This window comes from Eucyclogobius newberryi, unplaced genomic scaffold (genome assembly GCF_026437365.1).
Source record: "Eucyclogobius newberryi isolate DKJ021-1_F unplaced genomic scaffold, fEucNew1.0.hap1 SCAF_20, whole genome shotgun sequence".
In the NCBI taxonomy this organism is placed as follows: domain Eukaryota; kingdom Metazoa; phylum Chordata; class Actinopteri; order Gobiiformes; family Gobiidae; genus Eucyclogobius; species Eucyclogobius newberryi.
The window spans coordinates 6,388,362-6,410,791 of NW_027315835.1; the positions used below are offsets into that span (position 1 = coordinate 6,388,362).

General features: G+C 41.6%; 1 protein-coding gene across 8 annotated transcripts in view; it reads right to left on the bottom strand.

Moving 5' to 3' along the window:
- Positions 1-22,430, bottom strand: part of eef2k (eukaryotic elongation factor 2 kinase) — a 33,981-nt gene that overhangs the window by 2,175 nt on the left and 9,376 nt on the right. For 3 of the 8 annotated variants that reach the window (XM_072455726.1, XM_072455728.1, XM_072455724.1), the window contains 13 exons: positions 21,227-21,327; positions 15,918-15,978; positions 14,124-14,161; positions 12,596-12,767; positions 9,802-9,951; positions 7,963-8,095; positions 6,846-6,973; positions 6,189-6,387; positions 5,354-5,418; positions 4,794-4,871; positions 3,448-3,507; positions 3,116-3,196; positions 836-967 (listed from right to left, as the gene is read on the bottom strand). In XM_072455726.1, the coding sequence (XP_072311827.1) occupies positions 836-967; positions 3,116-3,196; positions 3,448-3,507; positions 4,794-4,871; positions 5,354-5,418; positions 6,189-6,387; positions 6,846-6,973; positions 7,963-8,095; positions 9,802-9,951; positions 12,596-12,767; positions 14,124-14,161; positions 15,918-15,978; positions 21,227-21,327 (1,398 nt within the window). The remainder of the gene's footprint in view (positions 1-835; positions 968-3,115; positions 3,197-3,447; positions 3,508-4,793; positions 4,872-5,353; positions 5,419-6,188; positions 6,388-6,845; positions 6,974-7,962; positions 8,096-9,801; positions 9,952-12,595; positions 12,768-14,123; positions 14,162-15,917; positions 15,979-21,226; positions 21,328-22,430) is intronic. The other 5 variants (XM_072455727.1, XM_072455730.1, XM_072455732.1 and 2 more) reach the window with 5 other exon arrangements.

Genomic DNA, 22,430 nt, shown 5'->3' on the forward strand with positions numbered 1-22,430 from the left:
TTACTGGAAAAATGTGTCTCGTTTCTTCATAACATGAATCAAAATGCTCATCATTCATAAGGAAATGTTGGAGAAACAGCGCCACCAGGAGGCAGACCACTGTCACGTGTTCTGGGACCGTCCTGTCACTCACAGATATTCGATTGAGCTTCACAGACTTGTGTTTGGGCCTCAAAACTCCTCCACAGAAACAGCAAGTGGATACTTTTGGAACGTAAAAAGGCGTCATAAAGACATGGATGATAGGAACAGACATCAGGCAAATGGGAAAAACTAAAATTCAGACTTAATTTGAAGATGTACAATGTATTTGACCAATTTTGGACTTTTTGAGCCTGAACTTTCTTTGGACGTCTTCTTTCTTTCTTTCTTAATTCAATCTACTTTGAAAATATATATTTACGGCATTAATAAATCAAAATGTCAAAAAACAAACTGTATTCTCCATCTAGAAGCTTTTAGTCAACACATTTATTTTTCTCTTTTTGCCATTATCTTTTTTATTAAAACAGAAAGAGAAAAAAAAAACACAAAAAACAAATACTAGAGTAAAATTTGAAGGCAGTGGCATCAGATTTTTTTTTTAAACTAAATACAAAGAGGAATTAGAGCATATTAAGAGCTGAATAATTGCCCCATTTTGTCCATTGATTTATAAATGTGTTTTTTTTCTCCAAGTCGAGTCCTGAGGTTATTTGTCGGTTACTTGTCAGTTATGACTTGAGTCCTTCACTGTCGGAGCGGTTGGCGCGTCAGACAAACTTCAACCTTTATTGGGTAAAAGCTGTATTTAAAACGTCTGGACGTGCGACTGAAACGAGCGCTTCTCCGTTACCTTCCCGAGCACCGACTGCCCGATCTTCTTCTGCAGGAGCAGGCTGAGCCTCTCCACCTCGGTGGCGACGCACGACGACCGGTGGATGTGGGCCCGGGACGAGTGGTAGAAGCTCCACTTCTCCTCCGTCAGCTGCGAGAGGAAAGACGGAGACGTGAGCGACTGGAGGTTTGTGTCTTAAGAAAGTCGACGACCACAAACCCTCAAATACAGATTCAGAGTTTTTACTAAGTGATTCGCTCAAGCTAAAGCTCCATTAAAGTGACGTACGACGGGTTTTAACATGTTCTAATTCTGACTTTATCTGGTGTGTTTATACCTGTCATACATATAAATGATAGTTTTACACCGATCGAGCAGGTATTTGTGGAGAAAATGTAAGAAAATCTGAAGAAAACTATAACAGGAAGTGACATCACAGCAGGGACACTCGTACAGGAAGTGACATCACAACAGGGACACTCGTACAGGAAGTGACATCACAACAGGGACACTCGTACAGGAAGTGACATCACAACAGGGACACTCGTACAGGAAGTGACATCTCAACAGGGACACTCGTACAGGAAGTGACATCACAACAGGGACACTCGTACAGGAAGTGACATCACACCAGGGACACTCGTACAGGAAGTGACATCACACCAGGGACACTCGTACAGGAAGTGACATCACACCAGGGACACCCGTACAGGAAGTGACATCACAGCAGGTACACTCGTACAGGAAGTGACATCACAGCAGGTACACTCGTACAGGAAGTGACATCACAGCAGGGACACTCGTACAGGAAGTGACATCACACCAGGGACACTCGTACAGGAAGTGACATCACACCAGGGACACTCGTACAGGAAGTGACATCACACCAGGGACACTCGTACAGGAAGTGACATCACACCAGGGACACTCATACAGGAAGTGACATCACACCAGGGACACTCACACAGGAAGTGACATCACACCAGGGACACTCGTACAGGAAGTGACATCACAACAGGGACACTCATTCCAGTCAAAGTTTATGCAGAATTTACACAAAGAAATAACTTTTTTGACTCTAAACATGAATTTAACAAAATAAAGTCGCTCTCAAATATTTGTATTTGTCAAATTAAAAAACTGTGACATTAGATGAGTTTTGGCCCAGTGTTTGCTGGGTAATTTCCTACTGTGATGTCATCAACTACAAACAGGAAGTGAATTTATAAACCTAAAATGTATTTTTTTTATATATATATATATATATATATATATATATATATATATATATATATATTATATATATATATTCACTCGTGATCATAATAATGACAGAGAGAGCGGAGAGAAGGAAAGTGAAGGAAAGTGTGGAGAGAAGGATAAAGTGGAGAGAAGGATGAAGTTAAGAGAAGGATGAAGTGAAGAGAAGGATGAAGTGAAGAGAAGAAGAGCAGGAGGAGGCGGAGCGTTCACAAACAGGTAAACAAACGCTCGGCTGTGAAAGCCCAAAGACACCGATGGAGAAAGGATCAGGAGGAGAACGTGACCTTCTGCAGAACATGTCTAAACCGGGACTAAACCAGGTCTAAACTAGGTTTAAACTAGGTCTAAACTAGGACTTAACCAGGGCTAAAAGAGGACTAAACCAGGTCTAAACAGTCCTTTTCTTGAGTTTATATTTATTTATATTTTGTCCAAAACGTTGTCTTCCTTCCTTTCTCCAGTGGTGCTCTCAAACTTCCACAAACGGTGCAGTCTTTAACGCTCCATGCAGTTATTGCACACGTTAATGCACACGTTATTGCACACGTTAATGCACACGTTAATGCACACGTTAATGCACACGTTAATGCACACGTTAATGCACACGTTAATGCACACGTTAATGCACACGTTATTGCACACGTTATTGCACACGTTATTGCACACGTTAATGCACACGTTAATGCACACGTTATTGCACACGTTAATGCACACGTTAATGCACACGTTAATGCACACGTTATTGCACACGTTATTGCACACGTTATTGCACACGTTATTGCACACGTTAATGCACACGTTAATGCACACGTTATTGCACATGTTAATGCACACGTTAATGCACACGTTAATGCACACGTTATTGCACACGTTAATGCACACGTTAATGCACACGTTAATGCACACGTTAATGCACACGTTAATGCACACGTTATTGCACACGTTAATGCACACGTTAATGCACACGTTAATGCACACGTTAATGCACACGTGATTGCACACGTGATTGCACACGTTATTGCACACGGCCTTCACCGTCTCATTGTCCGGTGTGCTGGACAGGTTTTCGGGCAGGTTCAAGTTTGAAACGACTCTGGGAGGAATGACCATCTTTTTCTGATCGAGTGAAAACACAGAAAAGGAGGAAAATGGAGAGAGTGAGAAGTGAAGAGGAAAAGAGTGAATTCAGAATATTAATCTTGATTTGAAGATTCCAGCCTGATTTATTCACGTTTGAACTCCAAGATAGATGAATAAATGAAGAAAAGAACAAGAGGAACAATCAGAATTCAGATTTCACCCGATGTGTTTTAACAGAGCGACAGAAACAGGGGGAAAAAGTGATTTAAAAGACGTTTGTGTTTTACCCGTCTGCTACTGTCCTCGTCCGACTCGGAATAGTGTCTGTGATGACTGCGATGGTGGATCTACAACGGAAGAACATGCAACAAAGACTGAAACGTCTGGGGAAAGGTTAGAGCGCGACACCGCCGAGCTGCAGAGGAAAAGACCTTTAAAACACCCAAAACACCAGAACTTTGTAATAATAATGTCTTTTATGAGCAAAATAAAAGCAGAAAAAGTAAAATCTATCAAGGTTTTGATTTCTGCCAAAAGAATAAGATGTTTTAATTCTTTAATATACAATTTATTTTCTCCATCTTGTGTTTTTATTGTTCAAAGTTGATTATTTAGCATTTAAAAAAAAAAGTGGTTTAATATCATGCCATTTTAGACCCGGAATAGTCCTATTTTAGACCCGGAATAGTCTTATTTTAGAGCTATTTTAGACCTGGAATTGTCCTATTTTAGAGCTAGAATAATCCTATTTTAGAGCTATTTTAGACCTGGAATTGTCCTATTTTAGAGCTAGAATAGTCCTATTTTAGACCTGGAATAATTCTATTTTAGAGCTATTTTAGAGCTGGAATTGTCCTATTTTAGAGCCAGAATAGCCCTATTTTAGAGCTATTTTAGACCTGGAATAGTCCTATTTTAGAGCTGGAACGGTCCTATTTTAAAGCTATTTTAGAGCTGGAACGGTCCTATTTTAAAGCTATTTTAGAGCTGGAATAGTCCTATTTTAGAGCTAGAATAGTCCTATTTTAGAGCTATTTTAGAGCTGGAATAGTCCTATTTTAGAGCTAGAATAGTCCTATTTTAGAGCTATTTTAGAGCTGGAATAGAGCTATTTTAGAGCTGGAATAGTCCTATTTTAGAGCTGGAATAGTCCTATTTTAGACCTGGAATAATCCTATTTTAAAGCTGGAACGGTCCTATTTTAAAGCTATTTTAGAGCTGGAATAGTCCTATTTTAGCGCTAGAATAGTCCTATTTTAGAGCTATTTTAGAGCTGGAATAGAGCTATTTTAAAGCTGGAATAGTCCTATTTTAGAGCTGCTTTCTCCTTCTTTAGGTGGCACCTGGTTCTACAACATCTGAAAACACCTGTTACAACAAAGAAAGTGGCAACATTCAATCACTTTACACTTTATCTGTAAATATTCTTTACCCAGAATCCTTCAGTCGATGGATTAAACATGGATTTGGAAAAAAATGTAAAAAGTCTCAAAGTGGAATAGAAAAGATCAACCACTAAAATGATCATTAATTCAAGTAAAACTACTACTCTGAATTCAAGTCTTTTTACTGTAAATAAAACATAAAATAAAATAAATAAAATAAGTGTTAAATTAAATGTTTTGTTTCCTACCCAGTCTACCTGGTCATTGGGGTCTCCTTCACTCCTCCGCTCGCTCGGGTAACCACTGTCTCCCCCGCTTTCTGAATCCTAACAAACAAACAAACAAACAAACAAACAAACAAACAAACAAACAAACACTAATAATTATCACATAATCAAGCATCGGGACAAACTCGACTGGAGACGTTCTCTGTCGACTAAAGGCGAGAAACGGACCAAATCTCAAACGTTTCAAAATCGACACTGGTCCTGAACGACTTTATCAGTAGATGGACTAAAAGCTTGACTAATTGAGTGAGCGTCATCAGGATTGAGATTTGAAGTGTGCAGCTTTAGAAACAGAAACACACAACACGACTAAACCCACAATCTTAACTTCCACTTCTCTCCAGGGATGAGCTCCTCCTCCACAGCTCCGACTCGTTCATTTGAGCAGAAAGACGTTTATTGACACCGTGTTCATTGAAGGTCGTGAAAACAGATTGAAATCACTGTTCAAACGTTTGGCCACCAGGGGGCGCACACAAGCTGACATGGAATCCATGTTTCATATTTGTTCTGTTCCTCACCCGGTGTTCTCCAAAGTTGTTGTTGTTGTTGAATTTCTCGTGTTCGAAAGGTGTGAAACCTAAACCTGGAAAAGAAAAGAAAAGCGAAAACAATTTATTACAAAATGTAGAAACACATGAATCCGTTCACTTTGATTCTCAAATAAACATCGGCATGAATAGAAATAAATATTTATTCTGGATTATTATTATTAAACTTTCCATATTTTCCCTTTGTTCCTGTCAATATTAAAAATGCACATGTATTTTTGTTTTTATTTTCATAAATCGTCGTAGTTATGTGGAGTACACAGAACCTAAAACACACGGAAATACTTTTTATAACAAAGTCTGCTGCATTATTGCGTCAAAATGTCAAAAAAATTGTTTTTTCCAAATTTTCATCGATAATTCAGTTTATTCATAAATATTCTGTATCCATAAGCCTTCAGCTGCCACAGCACGACCTTTATTCGCTTGATAATGTGTTTAAATGTTCAATAAAAATAATTCTACGACTAAAATCATCATAATTTGCATTTAGAAAAGGGGCGTGGATCATATTGTGAATGTGGTTTTGAAAATTTGCAACATTTGAACATCAAGTTTGTCGTTTATATGAAAAAATGCAACAAAAAGAACGGATTAAAAGGTAAAAATAAAAAGGTTATGTTGCAGAAAGTTCCGTTTGGTAAAGCCGGTCACAGAGTCGAGTCACATGTCGGAGCACGAGAAGGAAAGAACATGAAACATTTCACTGTCGTTCGGTCTCAATCGTGAAAATGCGTTAAACGTGATGTTTTTCCTCACAATAATCGTGACCCTAAAGAGCGCTGGTGCGGTCAGAGGGACTCACCGGCCGGGGACTTGGGGATGGACATGGGCATGGCGAGCGGCGAGCACGGGTACGAGTCCGAGTCGCTCATGTTGTCGTCGATCGAGGAGTTTTCGGAGAGACGCGAGAGCAGCAAAGGGGCGCGGCCCGTGGAGAAGGTGCGGACGCGAGGCGAGCCACAGAACTCCTCACAGCCTCGCAACACCGTCTGTGCCGACTTCTGCGGGACAGAGACCAGAGGGAGAGACGAGAGGGACATACGAGAGACATGAGGACATATGAGAGAGAGAAATGAGGAGACGAGAGCGAGACGAGGAGACGAGAGAGACATGAGGACATATGAGAGAGATGAGGACATATGAGAGAGACGAGGAGACGAGAGAGACATGAGGACATATGAGAGACATGAGGACATATGAGAGAGACATGAGGACATATGAGAGAGACATGAGGACATATGACATGAGGACATATGAGAGAGACATGAGGACATATGACATGAGGACATATGAGAGAGAGGAGGACATATGAGAGACGAGGACATATGAGACGAGGACACATGAGCGAGAGACGAGGACACATGAGCGAGAGACGAGGACACATGAGCGAGAGACGAGGACACATGAGACGAGGACACATGAGACGAGGAGCGTGTATTTCCTTGCGTCTGGCACTGACCAGCAGTTTGTTGGTGCAGTCGAGCTGACCCTTCTCGGGAGGTGAAAGGTCAAAGGGCGTGAGCTCCATGCTCTTACAGATCTTGTTGCAGAGGTGAGAGTGGAAGAACAGCGCCATCCCTCGCACTCCTGCAACATGACACCCTATTTCAGCCACTTCCAAACATAAGAACAGAACTACTACAGCTTAATTAGCCTAATGAAGCGGGACAAAGACTTTATTACTATGAACAAACCGTTTATTAAGAATGATTCACGCTTAAATAAATACATGTTGCTAAAACTTTAACACATTTTATCACAGAAAAGCCATTTTTAAGGTTCAAAATTGTACTTCCTGTTTGTATTTGATTCATCTAATGTCAAGTTTTTAGTTTTTTTTTTACAAATAAAAATATATGATGTTATATGAATGTTTAGAGTCAAAAAAGTTGTTTCTTTGTGTAAATTCTGCATAAACTTTGACTGGAACGAGTGTCCCTGGTGTGATGTCACTTCCTGTATGAGTGTCCCTGGTGTGATGTCACTTCCTGTATGAGTGTCCCTGGTGTGATGTCACTTCCTGTATGAGTGTCCCTGGTGTGATGTCACTTCCTGTATGAGTGTCCCTGGTGTGATGTCACTTCCTGTATGAGTGTCCCTGGTGTGATGTCACTTCCTGTATGAGTGTCCCTGGTGTGATGTCACTTCCTGTATGAGTGTCCCTGGTGTGATGTCACTTCCTGTATGAGTGTCCCTGGTGTGATGTCACTTCCTGTATGAGTGTCCCTGGTGTGATGTCACTTCCTGTATGAGTGTCCCTGGTGTGATGTCACTTCCTGTCATTTTCTACAGATTTTTCCACATTTTCTCCACTAATACCTGCTCGATCGGTGTAAAACTATAATTTATATGTACGACAGGTATAAACACACCAGATAAAGTCTAAATTGGAAATTGTAAAACTTTAATGTGGAGGTTTGTGTTAGAAGTTCAGAGTTCTGGTGTTGTGGAGGAATAAAAACCTCTAGAATTGAATAAATATCGCGATAATATTTTCATAAGGACGAGCCGGTCTGGACACTCCACGAGTCATTCTTTTTTTGGGTAAATGTTTGTAATAATAAGATCAGTTTTACCCAGGTTTCCGTCTCCAAAGTCCGTCCCCTGCTCCGTGTGGATCTGGGGGTCAGTGTAGAGGTCACCCACGCCCTGGATGTCCACCACGATGAGCTGGTGACCCGAGCGCTCGAATGAGAAGTGACTGAACGCCTGAAGGAAGAGAGGACGTTACACTACAGCATTTCAGAGAACTACATCCTCATCCACAGGAAGACTTTAGACTTTAGAGACTTTAGATTTAACTTGCTTCATTAAAAGTGTTAAATATTCAGTTACGGGACAACAAAAAAAACCAAACAAACAAGTAAATTAACAATAAACTTCAATTATTCATTGTCATTCAAGCTACTTACAAATTAAGATTTGTACTTTTGTGTTAATTTTTAAGTTATTTTCTCATTTTGCAGCTAAGCCAGAAAATGTATTCCCACTAAAGATAATGTTTATTTTATTTTATATTGTATTTATCTATTTATTTAATTCATCTTATTGTTTATTATTATTATTATTATTTTATGTTATTATTATTTATTATTATTAACTTTATTTATTTTAATTTATTTTAATTTATTTTTTATTTTATTTATTTCATATATATATATTTATTTATTATATTCATTTATTCAGTATAATTCATGAGCTCATCTCAATGTCGGTCGCATGTTGTGGATGAACTTATTTAAATCAAAAGGTTCCTGGTAAATCCTTCTCCGTGCCAACGCGAAACAGGGACAGGAACTACAAAATAAAGTACCAGGAACTAAACTCTTCTCTTACAGCCTTAAAGGGCACGCACTGTAGTTCGCATCCTTTGTGTTGTTCGTGGCCTTTAAACGAGCTCTTTCACTTCAGCGTTTCATGTTCAACAACTTAAAATAATGTACGCATCGAAAAACCGTGTCCTCATCAGCGTTAGCGCTCCATCTACTGGCAGCGGAGAGAACTACAGCGGGGAAACCAACTAAAGCACACGATGAAGGTGATCGGGGTCAGAGACGCTCAGGACCAGTTTATGGAGTTAAAACGGCACAAACAGACCCAGGTTATGTTTGTGACCAGGGAAAGCTGTGAAAACGCGGCTAAACGCGGCTAAATGTGGCAAAACGCGGCTAAACGTGGCTAAATGTGGCTAAACGTGGCTAAACGCGGCTGAACGTGACTAAACGCGGCTAAACGTGGCTGAACGTGGCTAAACGTGGCTAAACGTGACTAAACGCGGCTAAACGTGGCTAAACGTGGCTAAACGCGGCTAAACGCGACTAAACGGGGCTAAAAGTGACTAAACGTGACTAAACGCTAAAAGAAGCACAATGCGTCTCGTTTTCCGGTCGGACGGGACAGAACGACGGGACAGAGCGACGGGACAGAGCGACGGGACAGGGCGACGGGACAGGGCGACGGGACAGGGCGACGGGACAGGGCGACGGGACAGGGCGACGGGACAGGGCGACGGGACAGGGCGACGGGACAGGGCGACGGGACAGAGCGACGGGACAGAGCGACGGGACAGGGCGACGGGACAGGGCGACGGGACAGGGCGACGGGACAGGGCGACGGGACAGGGCGACGGGACAGAACGACGGGACAGAACGACGGGACAGGACGACGGGACAGAACGACGGGACGGAACGACGGGACGGAACGACGGGACGGAACGACGGGACGGAACGACAGGACAGGACGACGGGACAGGGCGACGGGACAGAACGACGGGACAGAGCGACGGGACAGAACGACGGGACAGAACGACGGGACAGGACGACGGGACAGAACGACGGGACAGAACGACGGGACAGAACGACGGGACGGAACGACAGGACAGGGCGACGGGGGAAAAGCGAGCGTGCCGGTCGGACCTGTGGCGTGAGCCGGATGTTGTCGTCCCGCACGAAGCCGGAGTTGGAGTTGTATTTGATGTACTTCCCCTCGATGTAATGCTCCAGGTGGAAGAGCGGCTTGTCGGGCCTGTTCACCATCTCCACCACACACATCTGCATGATGTCCACCTGCAGCAGAACCACACACAAGGTTAGAATCAGCCCCAAAAAGGCAAAAATATACAATTTATAGCGATAAAAAGGGTAAAAAAATGACTCATTTTGTTTCATTGTGACGTCGCGGACAAAGATAATCACCATTTTATCACCAGATTGTGCCGAAAAAAGCAGTTTATTCACGATGTTGAGCTTATTCATAATATTTATAATTTATTTTAATACTTTTCGTGATATTATTGTTGATGATGATGATCCATTTGTGGCGCTTGATTTAAATACTGTCCCGTGCCAAGTTATTACACTTATGATTAACTCCATTTGTACGTGAAAAACTGTAAAAATGCACCGTAAAAGGGCCAATAAAAGCTATTTAGTTCATAAAAAATACACAAATAAATATATGCACAACTATCACAAAAAACAACATTATAAAACATTAAAATGGAAATATAAATATAATGGATCAGTATATTTGCCCTGGAGAGTAACTCAAACGCTCTGTGTACACGGGTTCTGCAGCAGCAGCAGTGACGGGCCGGAGCCACTAGAGGGCGCCTGAACTACACACGATTTTCACTTTGTTGTCGTGGCGATTTTGCTGCTCCGCCTTTAGTTGTGGTCATGTGACCTTTCAGAGCCGTTACATTTGACCTTTTTGACCCGAGATAAAATGTCCAACAGGACTAACAGGACCAAACCAGGTCTAAACCAGGACTAAACCAGGTCTAAACCAGGACCAAATCAGGTCTAAACCAGGCCCAAACCAGGTATAAACCAGGACCAAACCAGGTCTAAACCAGGACTAAACCAGGACTAAACCAGGTCTAAACAAGGACTAAACCAGGACTAAACCAGATCTAAAGCAGGACTAAAGCAGGACTAAAGCAGGTCTTAAAGAGATTGGAGCCCAGCAGGACCATATAAGTCTGGCAGTAGTCTGTGTTTGGAGCGGAGGAGACCTGGAGGAGGGAAACTGCTCTGAATAACAACCGACTAAAACAAAAGACTGGAACAGACTGAAGAGAACTTAATACAGGGTCTGTACGGGGGGCTGCAACCGAAGGGGTCAAGAGAGAGAACCAAACCAGGACTAAACCAGAACTAAACCAGGACTAAACCAGGTCTAAACCAGGTCTAAACCAGGTCAAAACCAGGTCAAAACCAGAACTAAACCAGAACTAAAACCAGGAGTGTTCAAGCAGGAGTAAACAAGAAGCAAAACATGTCAAAACTAAAGAGTAAACATATAATTACGGCTTTCATATGTAATTTATGATATGATTTACATTTACATTTCCTCTCTCTTTAGGTTACATTTACTCTCTCTTTAGGTTACATTTACTCTCTCTTTAGGTCACATTTACTCTCTCTTTAGGTCACATTTACTCTCTCTTTAGGTTACATTTACTCTCTCTTTAGGTCACATTTACTCTCTCTTTAGGTTACATTTACTCTCTCTTTAGGTCACATTTACTCTCTCTTTAGGTTACATTTACTCTCTCTTTAGGTTACATTTCCTCTCTCTTTAGGTCACATTTACTCTCTCTTTAGGTTACATTTCCTCTCTCTTTAGGTCACATTTACTCTCTCTTTAGGTCACATTTCCTCTCTCTTTAGGTCACATTTACTCTCTCTTTAGGTCACATTTACTCTCTCTTTAGGTTACATTTACTCTCTCTTTAGGTTACATTTACTCTCTCTTTAGGTCACATTTACTCTCTCTTTAGGTTACATTTACTCTCTTTAGGTTACATTTCCTCTCTCTTTAGGTCACATTTACTCTCTCTTTAGGTCACATTTCCTCTCTCTTTAGGTTACATTTCCTCTCTCTTTAGGTTACATTTCCTCTCTCTTTAGGTCACATTTACTCTCTTTAGGTCACATTTACTCTCTCTTTAGGTTACATTTCCTCTCTCTTTAGGTTACATTTCCTCTCTCTTTAGGTCACATTTCCTCTCTCTTTAGGTCACATTTACTCTCTCTTTAGGTCACATTTACTCTCTCTTTAGGTTACATTTACTCTCTCTTTAGGTTACATTTACTCTCTCTTTAGGTCACATTTACTCTCTCTTTAGGTTACATTTACTCTCTTTAGGTTACATTTCCTCTCTCTTTAGGTCACATTTACTCTCTCTTTAGGTCACATTTCCTCTCTCTTTAGGTCACATTTCCTCTCTCTTTAGGTCACATTTACTCTCTCTTTAGGTCACATTTACTCTCTCTTTAGGTTACATTTACTCTCTCTTTAGGTTACATTTACTCTCTCTTTAGGTCACATTTACTCTCTCTTTAGGTTACATTTACTCTCTTTAGGTTACATTTCCTCTCTCTTTAGGTCACATTTACTCTCTCTTTAGGTCACATTTCCTCTCTCTTTAGGTCACATTTACTCTCTCTTTAGGTTACATTTCCTCTCTCTTTAGGTTACATTTCCTCTCTCTTTAGGTTACATTTCCTCTCTCTTTAGGTCACATTTACTCTCTTTAGGTCACATTTACTCTCTCTTTAGGTTACATTTCCTCTCTGGTGGAGCAGCGCCTCCTCCGCCTTTAACACAAATCCTTTAACTCCTTGTGACAGGACAAACAGTGGGTCACAGTGGGTGTAAGCCCGTTTATAGCCCCGCCCCCTTATCCCGCGCCTCATGGCTGACCTGTTTGGGGGGGCGGTGCCTGTTGTACTCCTCCCCCCAGAGCTTGGCCTCCATCTGCAGCCGCACATCCTCCAAATACACCTCGCGCTTGACCGGCTCCATGTAGCGTTTGGCCACGTAGTTCGAGGCCGACTTCCAGTTGCTGCTGTGCGAGAAGTTCGACAGCTTCTTCCTGAAACCAGACGATAAACGCGTAAACGAACGGTAGTCGAGAATTTTTAACCGAATAAAAGGTTTAAATGTGGCGACTGAAGGCTTCTAGATGAAGAATAGTCAAATATTAAATGTATTATTGAGCTGAAAGCTGATATAATGTATTATTTATTGACATTTTGATTCCATACGGTCTCTTTTCGTGTGCGTTTTAGACTCCAGATGATTATTACAATGATCAAAATACAACTGTTTACAGACACAGTTGTAGCAGTGAATGTACTTTTATTCAGCGTCAGTGATTCAGATGGAGTAGAGAGAATCCTTTTTTGATTTAAACTAATGTACGACAAATTACCGTCTTAAAAACAAACGTGTGGCGGCACAAATAAATATCCTTTTTGTTTTTTGACCCTGAAGTTTATATTATTAGAATATTTCTTTTGTTAATTGAATCCTGATTTTGAAACAACTGTTGAAACTTCCAAAGTCCAAACCGATCAATTGATTTGACATTGAAAAACACGAGTAAAACATAAAGTAAAGTACAAACAAGTACCAGGAAATATACAAAACACGTTCAAGGACAAGAAGATAAATATAATCTAAGTAACTTTGACAAACAGGTTTTTCGCACGTTCGAAAACACGTTTCGGAGTCGATTTATGGAATAATTTAACAGCACAAACGCTAAACTCTCATATTATTTATTATTTACACATGGATTGTGCTGTAACGTGAAAGAAAACTGTAGAACAAAAAACAAATAAATAAAAAGAATAAGTATGTTATTATGAATTTATTTTATGGCAAAAACTAAACCTGAACTTTACTTCTTTCACACTCCTTTTGTAAACATCAAGTTTTATTTTTCCATTATTTTTGTTCTGTTTTTATTGTTCGCATGTCATGTGCCCAAATAAAAAAAGCTCAAAACATAATTTATAAATCTGATCACAATACTAGAATAAAAAACACAATTAGATTTATTTTTTATATAGAAAACACAATCTACATACATACAGCCGTTCTAATTTAAGTCCCATGTTGGTGTTTTCATGAGATTACTCGATGCTAACCTTTATTGTAATGTCAAGTTGTTCTGTTGACAAAGGAATAAATATTGGAGAGATAAATAAACAAGTTGAGCTGGTCGCACCGCAGCTTGGGAACCTTTGCTCTGGGGAACGACCCTTTGTAAGCATAAAGCCCAACGTGGCGCCGTTTGCATCCGCGCAGGAAGGGGGTCACAAACGAGCACGAGGAGAATGTGGACGAGATCTAAGTTTAGAGCTTAATCAGCGCGGAGCCTTCACTTTAGTTTGTTGACATTAAAAGTGTGTTTGTAAATTGTGTCGATAAAGTTTGTACTCACGTTCTGAAGCACTCTCGCATGGCGCCTTTCCCAAACGGCTGCGAGGACAAAGATTACAAAGGATTAGATTACACTGAATATATAATAATAATAATAATAAATATAGCCGCAAGCGGCGATGATCGGCCCTCGCCACAACGCCGCCGCAAGAGGGGGCGCTAACGCGCCCCAATTTATTACCTTTTATTACACCTACTGCTGATTCCGTGACGCTGTCGCGTCTTCTCCCCTTTCCAAATTCCGTGACTCTTAGAATAAACATTTTGATAACTTTTGATGGCCCACTCCTGAAGATGAATCTCACCAAATTTTAGGTTAATCGGGCTAATGCCCTAGGAGGAGTTTGTAAAAGTATAAAGTGTCAGCATTTTTAAATTTCAGAGATCTGGCAATTTCCCCACTGGAATAAAATGGGAGGTTTCTGTCATCGCCACGGCTACGCCGCAACAAATATGAAATGGGTCTCATTGACTTTTTTGATCGGGATGCCAAAATTTAATTTTGTGCAAAATTTCGTAAAATTTCAAAAAATTTAACATTTTACCCGTCATATAAAATGTTATGTTCCTTGACATGAAAATTGTATTTCACTTAAAATAGGTTTAGGGCAAAGGGTTTAACAATTGATTCAAATTTTATCAGACTTTATCTGCGCAAACGGCAGCAAATTTAAAATTTGGGAAATTTTCTAAATTGTAGCTATAATTTGCGGCTTCGCCGCACAGAGACGATAGTAAACAAATTTAATAAATAAATTAACAAAAAAAAAAAAAAAAACTAATTTTTGTGAATTTTTCTTTTTTTTATTAAAGGGTTGGGAGATGATTTGAATCTATTTATTTAATTGAAAACTGTGTGTTTAAGTGAAACTGGGTCAGACAACAAATAAACTACTACAAATAAACCTAATTTTAGAAGGTTTACAACTTGAAATTATTACATTTGACTGTGGGGCTCCAAAGTTGGTTGCATTGTTATTTTGGGGTCTCGGCTTGAACTGAAGTCAGGTAAAGTCAGACGCTTCTTTTGTAATAATAGTGTCAGGAAACGTCTTTAAATCAACTTATCTTGTATTTTTTGTATGTTTTCCATTTGTTTTAGGTTTTATTGTCAATTTTGAATAACTGGTTGAAGAAATAAACCAAATATTTTTGAAACTGTCACCAGAAAGACCCCAAAACGTCTCTACCCAGAGCCAATTTGTTTTTTTCTTATCGTCACATGTAAAAAGACTCAAATGCTTAAAATCGCACTTTATTGAATTTACCCCAAGTAAACAAATATATATTACACGTATATACAACTATACTTTTTGTGAAGCTCAAATATAAAGAAAACTGTATTTTTCAGTATCTTTCTACACTGAAAACTGGAATATCGGGAGTTAAAATCATAAGTATTTAGTTCTGATGTCAGTTAATGGTGAAAAAGTGTTATGTCGACTTAATTTTAAGATAAGATAATCCTTTATTGTCCACACATGGGGAAATTTCATTGTTGCAACGCAGGTAGATACAGAGGTAGATACAGAGGAAATATACGTCCCATAAAGTAAAATGTATTGTATTGTTGGATATCGATACATGTTTGATTCAGTTACGCTCTTTTTTTAACTCATTAAAAGCACAAAACGGTTTTCAATCTTAATTTCACAAACATAAACATAGACAAGACGCTGGAGATTTGAAAACCGCTCGTTATATAAACTTAGAGTGGCATTCTGACAGTGAAAACGTGTCATGTCGGCCTCATTTTGAAGAGTCTATCCGGGGGTTTTGGAGGGGAACGTTTTACCTGTGACGCCATTTTGATGTGAACTACGTCTTGGGCCCATTCTCCTCTGACAGCGTTGTATCTGCAAATAACATTCAGAAAAAGACATTGTAGAAAAAGATTCAGTTGTTTCATCTGGACTCTGTTTTTAAGGAAAAACGATAAGTTTCGAGTCTCATCCAAGAGCCATTCTCAATCTGCAAATCCAGACCGGGAACTCAGATATTTATCCTACTCTGGGTAGGCCCTGCCCACCGGGCGGGACCTCCTGATGAAAAGGTGTTATTGGTTTCACCACAAACTAAACCTCTTTGTTTACTATCAGTGCTTTAATGGGCTATCAGCCTCCTATTGTCCCTGGCTCACTATCTTACTCTTCCCTGAGTACCTGATTAGCCTCCGAATGCTCTGGGCGTCAACTTTTCCCGGGGTTCAAAACACCATTATAAACAACAGGAAGGTTGAATCTTAACCCCCCGTTCCTATTTAATGATGTTTTTTCTTTTTTAAGATAGATTACCTCCAAGATTCATAATAATAATAATAAATAATAATGACCAATGACAGTGTTGTGATTTTGGGCGTTACAAAAATGAATAAGATTCAATAATAATAGATAGATGTGAGCGTTGATGAGTGTTGTTGTCATAGATGCCATCAATCGATTAACTTGTTCTGTGATAAAACGTGTGGAACATTTCTGACTCGCGTCAGACGCATCAGACGCAGCCACTAGAGACGCATCAGACGCAGCCACTGGAGACGCATCAGACGCACCCACTAGAGACGCATCAGACGCAGCCACTAGAGATGCATCAGACGCAGCCACCGGAGACGCATCAGACGCAGCCACCGGAGACGCATCAGACGCAGCCACCGGAGACGCATCAGACGCAGCCACCAGAGACGCATCAGACGCAGCCACCAGAGACGCATCAGACGCAGCCACCAGAGACGCATCAGACGCAGCCACCAGAGACGCATCAGACGCAGCCACCAGAGACGCATCAGACGCAGCCACCGGAGACGCATCAGACGCAGCCACTAGAGACGCATCAGACGCAGCCACTAGAGACGCATCAGACGCAGCCACCGGAGACGCATCAGACGCAGCCACTAGAGACGCATCAGACGCAGCCACCAGAGACGCATCAGACGCAGCCACTAGAGACGCATCAGACGCAGCCACTAGAGACGCATCAGACGCAGCCACCGGAGACGCATCAGACGCAGCCACCAGAGACGCATCAGACGCAGCCACCAGAGACGCATCAGACGCAGCCACCAGAGACGCATCAGACGCAGCCACTAGAGACGCATCAGACGCAGCCACCGGAGACGCATCAGATGCATCAGACGCGTTACATAACACAGCACTACTTTCACATCAGCGGGGTTTATATAATGGGATATATTTAGCCTGGATGAACTATGGACACGAGGCGACGAAGGCGAACGACCCGAGCGTGTTCAGAGCGAGACGGACGAGCGGCTGTTCACCAGAGAACGCCACGGAAACGTTTAAACGGCGAAAACTAAACACATCGTGGGATTCTTCAGGCCTTTTGGCAACACATCGACAAGAACGAACCGGCGTTTTTCAAATGTACTGATCAATAAATGAGGGGGAACAATATTATGGGAGTTTGTGCACATTTTCGGGAGTATTCTTAGTCTATTTGTGCTGAAAATGGTCGAATAAGTCACTTTAAAAACACACTTTTATTCACTGGCATTTAACCCGGTATGAGAAGAGTGTGCTTCTCTGACTGCTGAATGTTATATATTTTATGTTGTTTTTAATTAGTTTTTATTTGGTTTGCACATATTTATGTATCTTTTATCCATTTATTTTTTAACCTATTTGACTTGTGCTTGTTTTGTTCTCTGTGCAGCACTTTGGAGACTTTGTGTTGGTCAAATGTACTGAACAAATGAAGATGGATTGGACTTTTTAAGCAACATATTTGTACATTTAAAGATAGTTTCAGGGTTATACATATCGTTTAACTACGGTCATTCGAAACACCAACAGGAAACTCATTTATATTAATAATTAGAAGTAGAAGTAGCAGACGCAGTAATAGAAGAGTTATTAGTAGCATTTAGTAGCTGTACATTAAAGCCCCACTGTGTAACGTTTCAACTTAATTAAAGCGCCCCCTACAGGCCGGACGACTCATTGAACTAAAACGCAGTTAAGATAAATATATTTAGAATTTGGCTAAAAGAAGAAATATATTGCAGAATAGCTCATTTTTTAGGCTTATACTTCCACTTCCTGTTTGTAATTGATGACATCACACTAGGAAATTACCCAGCAAACACTGGGTCAAAACTCATATCGTCAGTTTAAAAAAAATTGACAAATAAAAATATATGAGAGCGACTTTGTTCACTCTCTAAACATTAATTCAACAAAATAAAGTTATTTCTTTGAGTAAATTCTGCATAAACTTTGACTGGAACGATGGTCCCTGGTGTGATGTCACTTCCTGTCATTTTTACAGATTTTTCAACGTTTTCTCCACAAATACCTGTTCGATTGGTGTAAAACTATCATTTATATGGTACAAACACACCAAATAAAGTCACAATTAGACTTCTTACGTCATTTTGTTCGTTCACTGAGACTTTTATTTATTTTAATGTAAATAAGATCATTACCGTATTTTCCGGACTATAAGTTGCACATTTTTTTCATAGTTTTGGCCGGGGTGCGACTTATACTTATATTTATACTTATATACTTATACTCCAGTGCAACTTATATATGTTTTTTTCTGTTCTATTATGCATTTTTTGGCTGGTGCAACTTATACTCCAGAAAATTATATTTGTTTTAGAGTCTGTGAAGTCCAGATAAAGATGATTAAGACAACGTGAAGCGTATTTTAATGTGATTGATCGATACAGACATAAATAATGACCTCAAGAGGCCAAAAAGTCAAGTTTAATCTCACATTGTTATTTATTTACCATTATTTCTGCCGTGCAGTTGTTATTTCGATGGCTTCGTGTGATATTTGAACCTTGACCGAGAGACATTTTCAGAGAGGCTTTGGCACGTTCGCGAGGCTGAAATACGATCTGGATTTACTGCTCTTCAAAACGCACCGACCGTGTTTGCTCAGGGTTTGGTCCAGAGAACAGCGCGGGCTCTGCCAATCCCCCACGCGGACCGACCCGGGAACGGCGTGTGCTCGACGGCATGACAACAACAGAGGAGGGCGGGGCGGAGGGAGGGTGGGGCATGTGGGTAAAATTAGTCCATCGAGAGATACGTGAGGGAATGTCGTATTGGAATGGCTCTCTGTCCGTGCGAGGGCAAGACCAAACAAGCAGAACCAGAGTTATGCACGGGCAGCACGGGAAGCACGAGCAGCATGGGCAGCGCGCTGCACATGTGACATACTCTGGTGTTTACAGTTAAGCACAGAGTGGTTTCCTTCCCGAGCTCTCGACACTCATCTCCTGCACATAGTTTGTCGCACCGGCCAACAAATGCATAATAGAGAAGAAAAAATCACATATAAGTCGCCCCGGAGTATAAGTAGAAGTATATAAGTATGAATATAAAGTATAAGTCGTACCCTGGCCAAAACTATGAAAAAAAGTGCAACTTATAGTCCGGAAAATACGGTATTAGTTTATTTCGGTCACTATATCCAGACTTTTGACCAAAGAAATGAACACTTGATGTGCAGAAAGACAGAAAAGGTGTCGACTGAAGCTTATGTCTACCTTTTATACCCCTTAATGCTCCTTTATGCCTCTTTATACCCGTTTATACCCCTTTGTACCCCTTTATATCCCTTTGTACCTCTTTATACCCCTTCATACCCCTTTATACCTTCTCTTTGAAATGGAAGAGTGCAGGACGTGATTTAAGCTCCACAGATCGACTTAACAGAATCGTACAGTATTTGCTCATCAGCACACGCCTAAAACACGTCCCAACACGTTTAAACCGTCCCCGCCCCCTTTTCCCACAACTCGAGAGGCGGTCTCTGAGGCGCGGCGGCAGAAGAGTCTTGCCCGAGGACGCAGCGATCGGATCGGAGCGTTCACGAGAGTTCACAAGTGTGAATCATTAACCGACGCGGCGCAAAGAGGCCGAGTGTGTCAACAGACCAGATGAACCCGAGTCTGAAACCCGGAGTGACCCCCGGTAACCACGGTGACGCCGCCGCCGCTGCCGTCAATAAACACGCCTTTGGTTTCCGTTTGGCCGCTCTTTGTGAACAGGATTGGGTCAGACGTGAACCCGACGCCCTGGTCCAGACTGTTTCACATACTGGACCCCGTATCGTACGCGCGGAGACGGTCCGGACCCCCGCGGAGACGGTCGACCCCGTATGGTGCGTGCGGTGGCGGGGTCCGGACCCCGTATGGTGCGCGCGGTCAGAACGCCTCTCAGCATGAACACGAAGCGTGTTCTGTGCTGCTGGAGGTTAATCGCTCCTGTAGAAAACAAACAGTGTTTGACTTTGGTCTAGAAACGTCACTAAACTCCCGAGTGAACACCTGATGACATTATGACCCACTGACCCCGGCTGTCTGAGTGCACTTTTTATAGACACGAGCCAAGGTTCAACCGCCTCACCGGTGACCTTTAGGTGACCTTTAGGTGACACTTCGACGGCTCTGCTCGGCTACGTGACCAACTGACATCGATCATAAGGTGGATCTGAGCGATTCACGAAAAGACGTTTAGTAATTGCAAGTTTGTGTGTGTGAAACTAGAGACTAAAAGTAACAAAAACGTGACTAAAAGTGGCAAAAAACATGACTAAAAGTGACAAAAGTGTGACTACAAGTGACTAAAAGTGACTAAAATGTGACTAAAGGTGGCAAAAACGTGACTAAAAGTTACAAAAACATGATTAAAAGCAACTATTATGGGACTAAAAAAGTGACAAGTGGCGATAAACAGGAAACCGCTGTTGCTAATGTGCTGTGCTAGCTTTGTGTCGCGAAGGCTCGACATACAAGTTAGCATCAGTGGGACTACTACGGATTATCACAAGATCAAGTTAGCGTTTGGCGTGACTAAAAGTGACAAAAACATGATTAAAAGCAAATAAAATGGGACTTAAAAAGTGACAAGTGGCGATAAACAGGAAGCGGCTGTTGCTAACGCGCTTCGCTAGCTTTGTGCTGCTAAGGCTCGACATATAAGTTAGCATCGGCGGAAACACGGCGCTTTAGCACAAGATCAAGTCAGCGTTTGGTGGAATTGATGATTCTTTTCCGTTTCCATCCGCTTTTTGCCGTTTTGGTCGGCGTTCGCGGTTAGCACAGTTCGTGGCCGCGGCGCTCGCCCGTACCTGTATCTGACGCAGGGCTCCGTCTCCTTCTCCTCCAGGTGGAACTCGGCCCAGGGGTCCGGTCGGGCGCGGGCCTTTGCGATGGCGTGTTTCCAGTGGTCCTGTTGTAAAGAACAGGCAAGACTTACTGCACTGAGTCTGCGTTCATTATCTGAAAGTGCAGCGCTCGCCTCCTCCAACGTCTAGAAACACACAGTCCAGAGTCACAACACGGAAAACGATGGCAAAAACAGCACAGAGCGTCTGAAAGTGATGCATGCAGAGAGAGAGAGGAGGGCGGAGTTAATAAAAGGAGAAAGAGAAGAGGTTAAAACTAAATATCAATTACTGAGACCAAACAATCTTTAAAAACACTTCATAATACGCCCTTTTCACGGGACCGAGCGGCTAGTTCCTGTGGCTTTAAAACTGCGGCGCTCCACTTCCTGTTCCGCTCATTCCTTATGGGTAATTAGCCGAGTCTCGCTAAAATAAGTCAATAATTAATGAAGACAAAGAGTGAGTTCCAGAGTGATAATCCCAGTCACATGTTCAGAGCTTTACGTCCCGTGTAAACGAGACCTGGAGACGTCTGTGTGTTTATGTAAGAGCTTTTGTCGCTAAGCTAATGCTAATGCTAACATACAATAAATGTCATTCATAATGTTCAAATAAACAGCACAAACTGAACTAAACAATAATTCATTATCAAGTTTGTTTGTTTTATATTTAAGCTAATGTGTGTTAGCCTTTAGCGCTGAGACAAAAACACTTTATAAACACGGAGGTTTCCCCGGTGACATATTTACGTAAAAAGTCTGAACCGGCTGCAATGATTATCTCACTGGAACGCGCTGTCACTGCTTTTTTTAAATTTTATTTGAGACTTAACTAGCGCACGTGCTCTTCCGCGAGCGTGTGAAGTCAGCGTTTACACGTGATGTCGGCGTTTACACGCGATGTCGGCGTTTACACGCGATGTCGGCGTTTACACGTGATGTCGGCGTTTACACGTGATGTCGGCGTTTACACGTGATGTCAGCGTTTACACGTGATGTCAGCGTTTACACGTGATGTCGGCGTTTACACGTGATGTCGGCGTTTACACGTGATGTCGGCGTTTAAGCGTGAAGTCGGCGTTTACACGTGATGTCGGCGTTTACACGTGAAGTCGGCGTTTACACGAGATGTCGGCGTTTACACGTGATGTCGGCGTTTACACGTG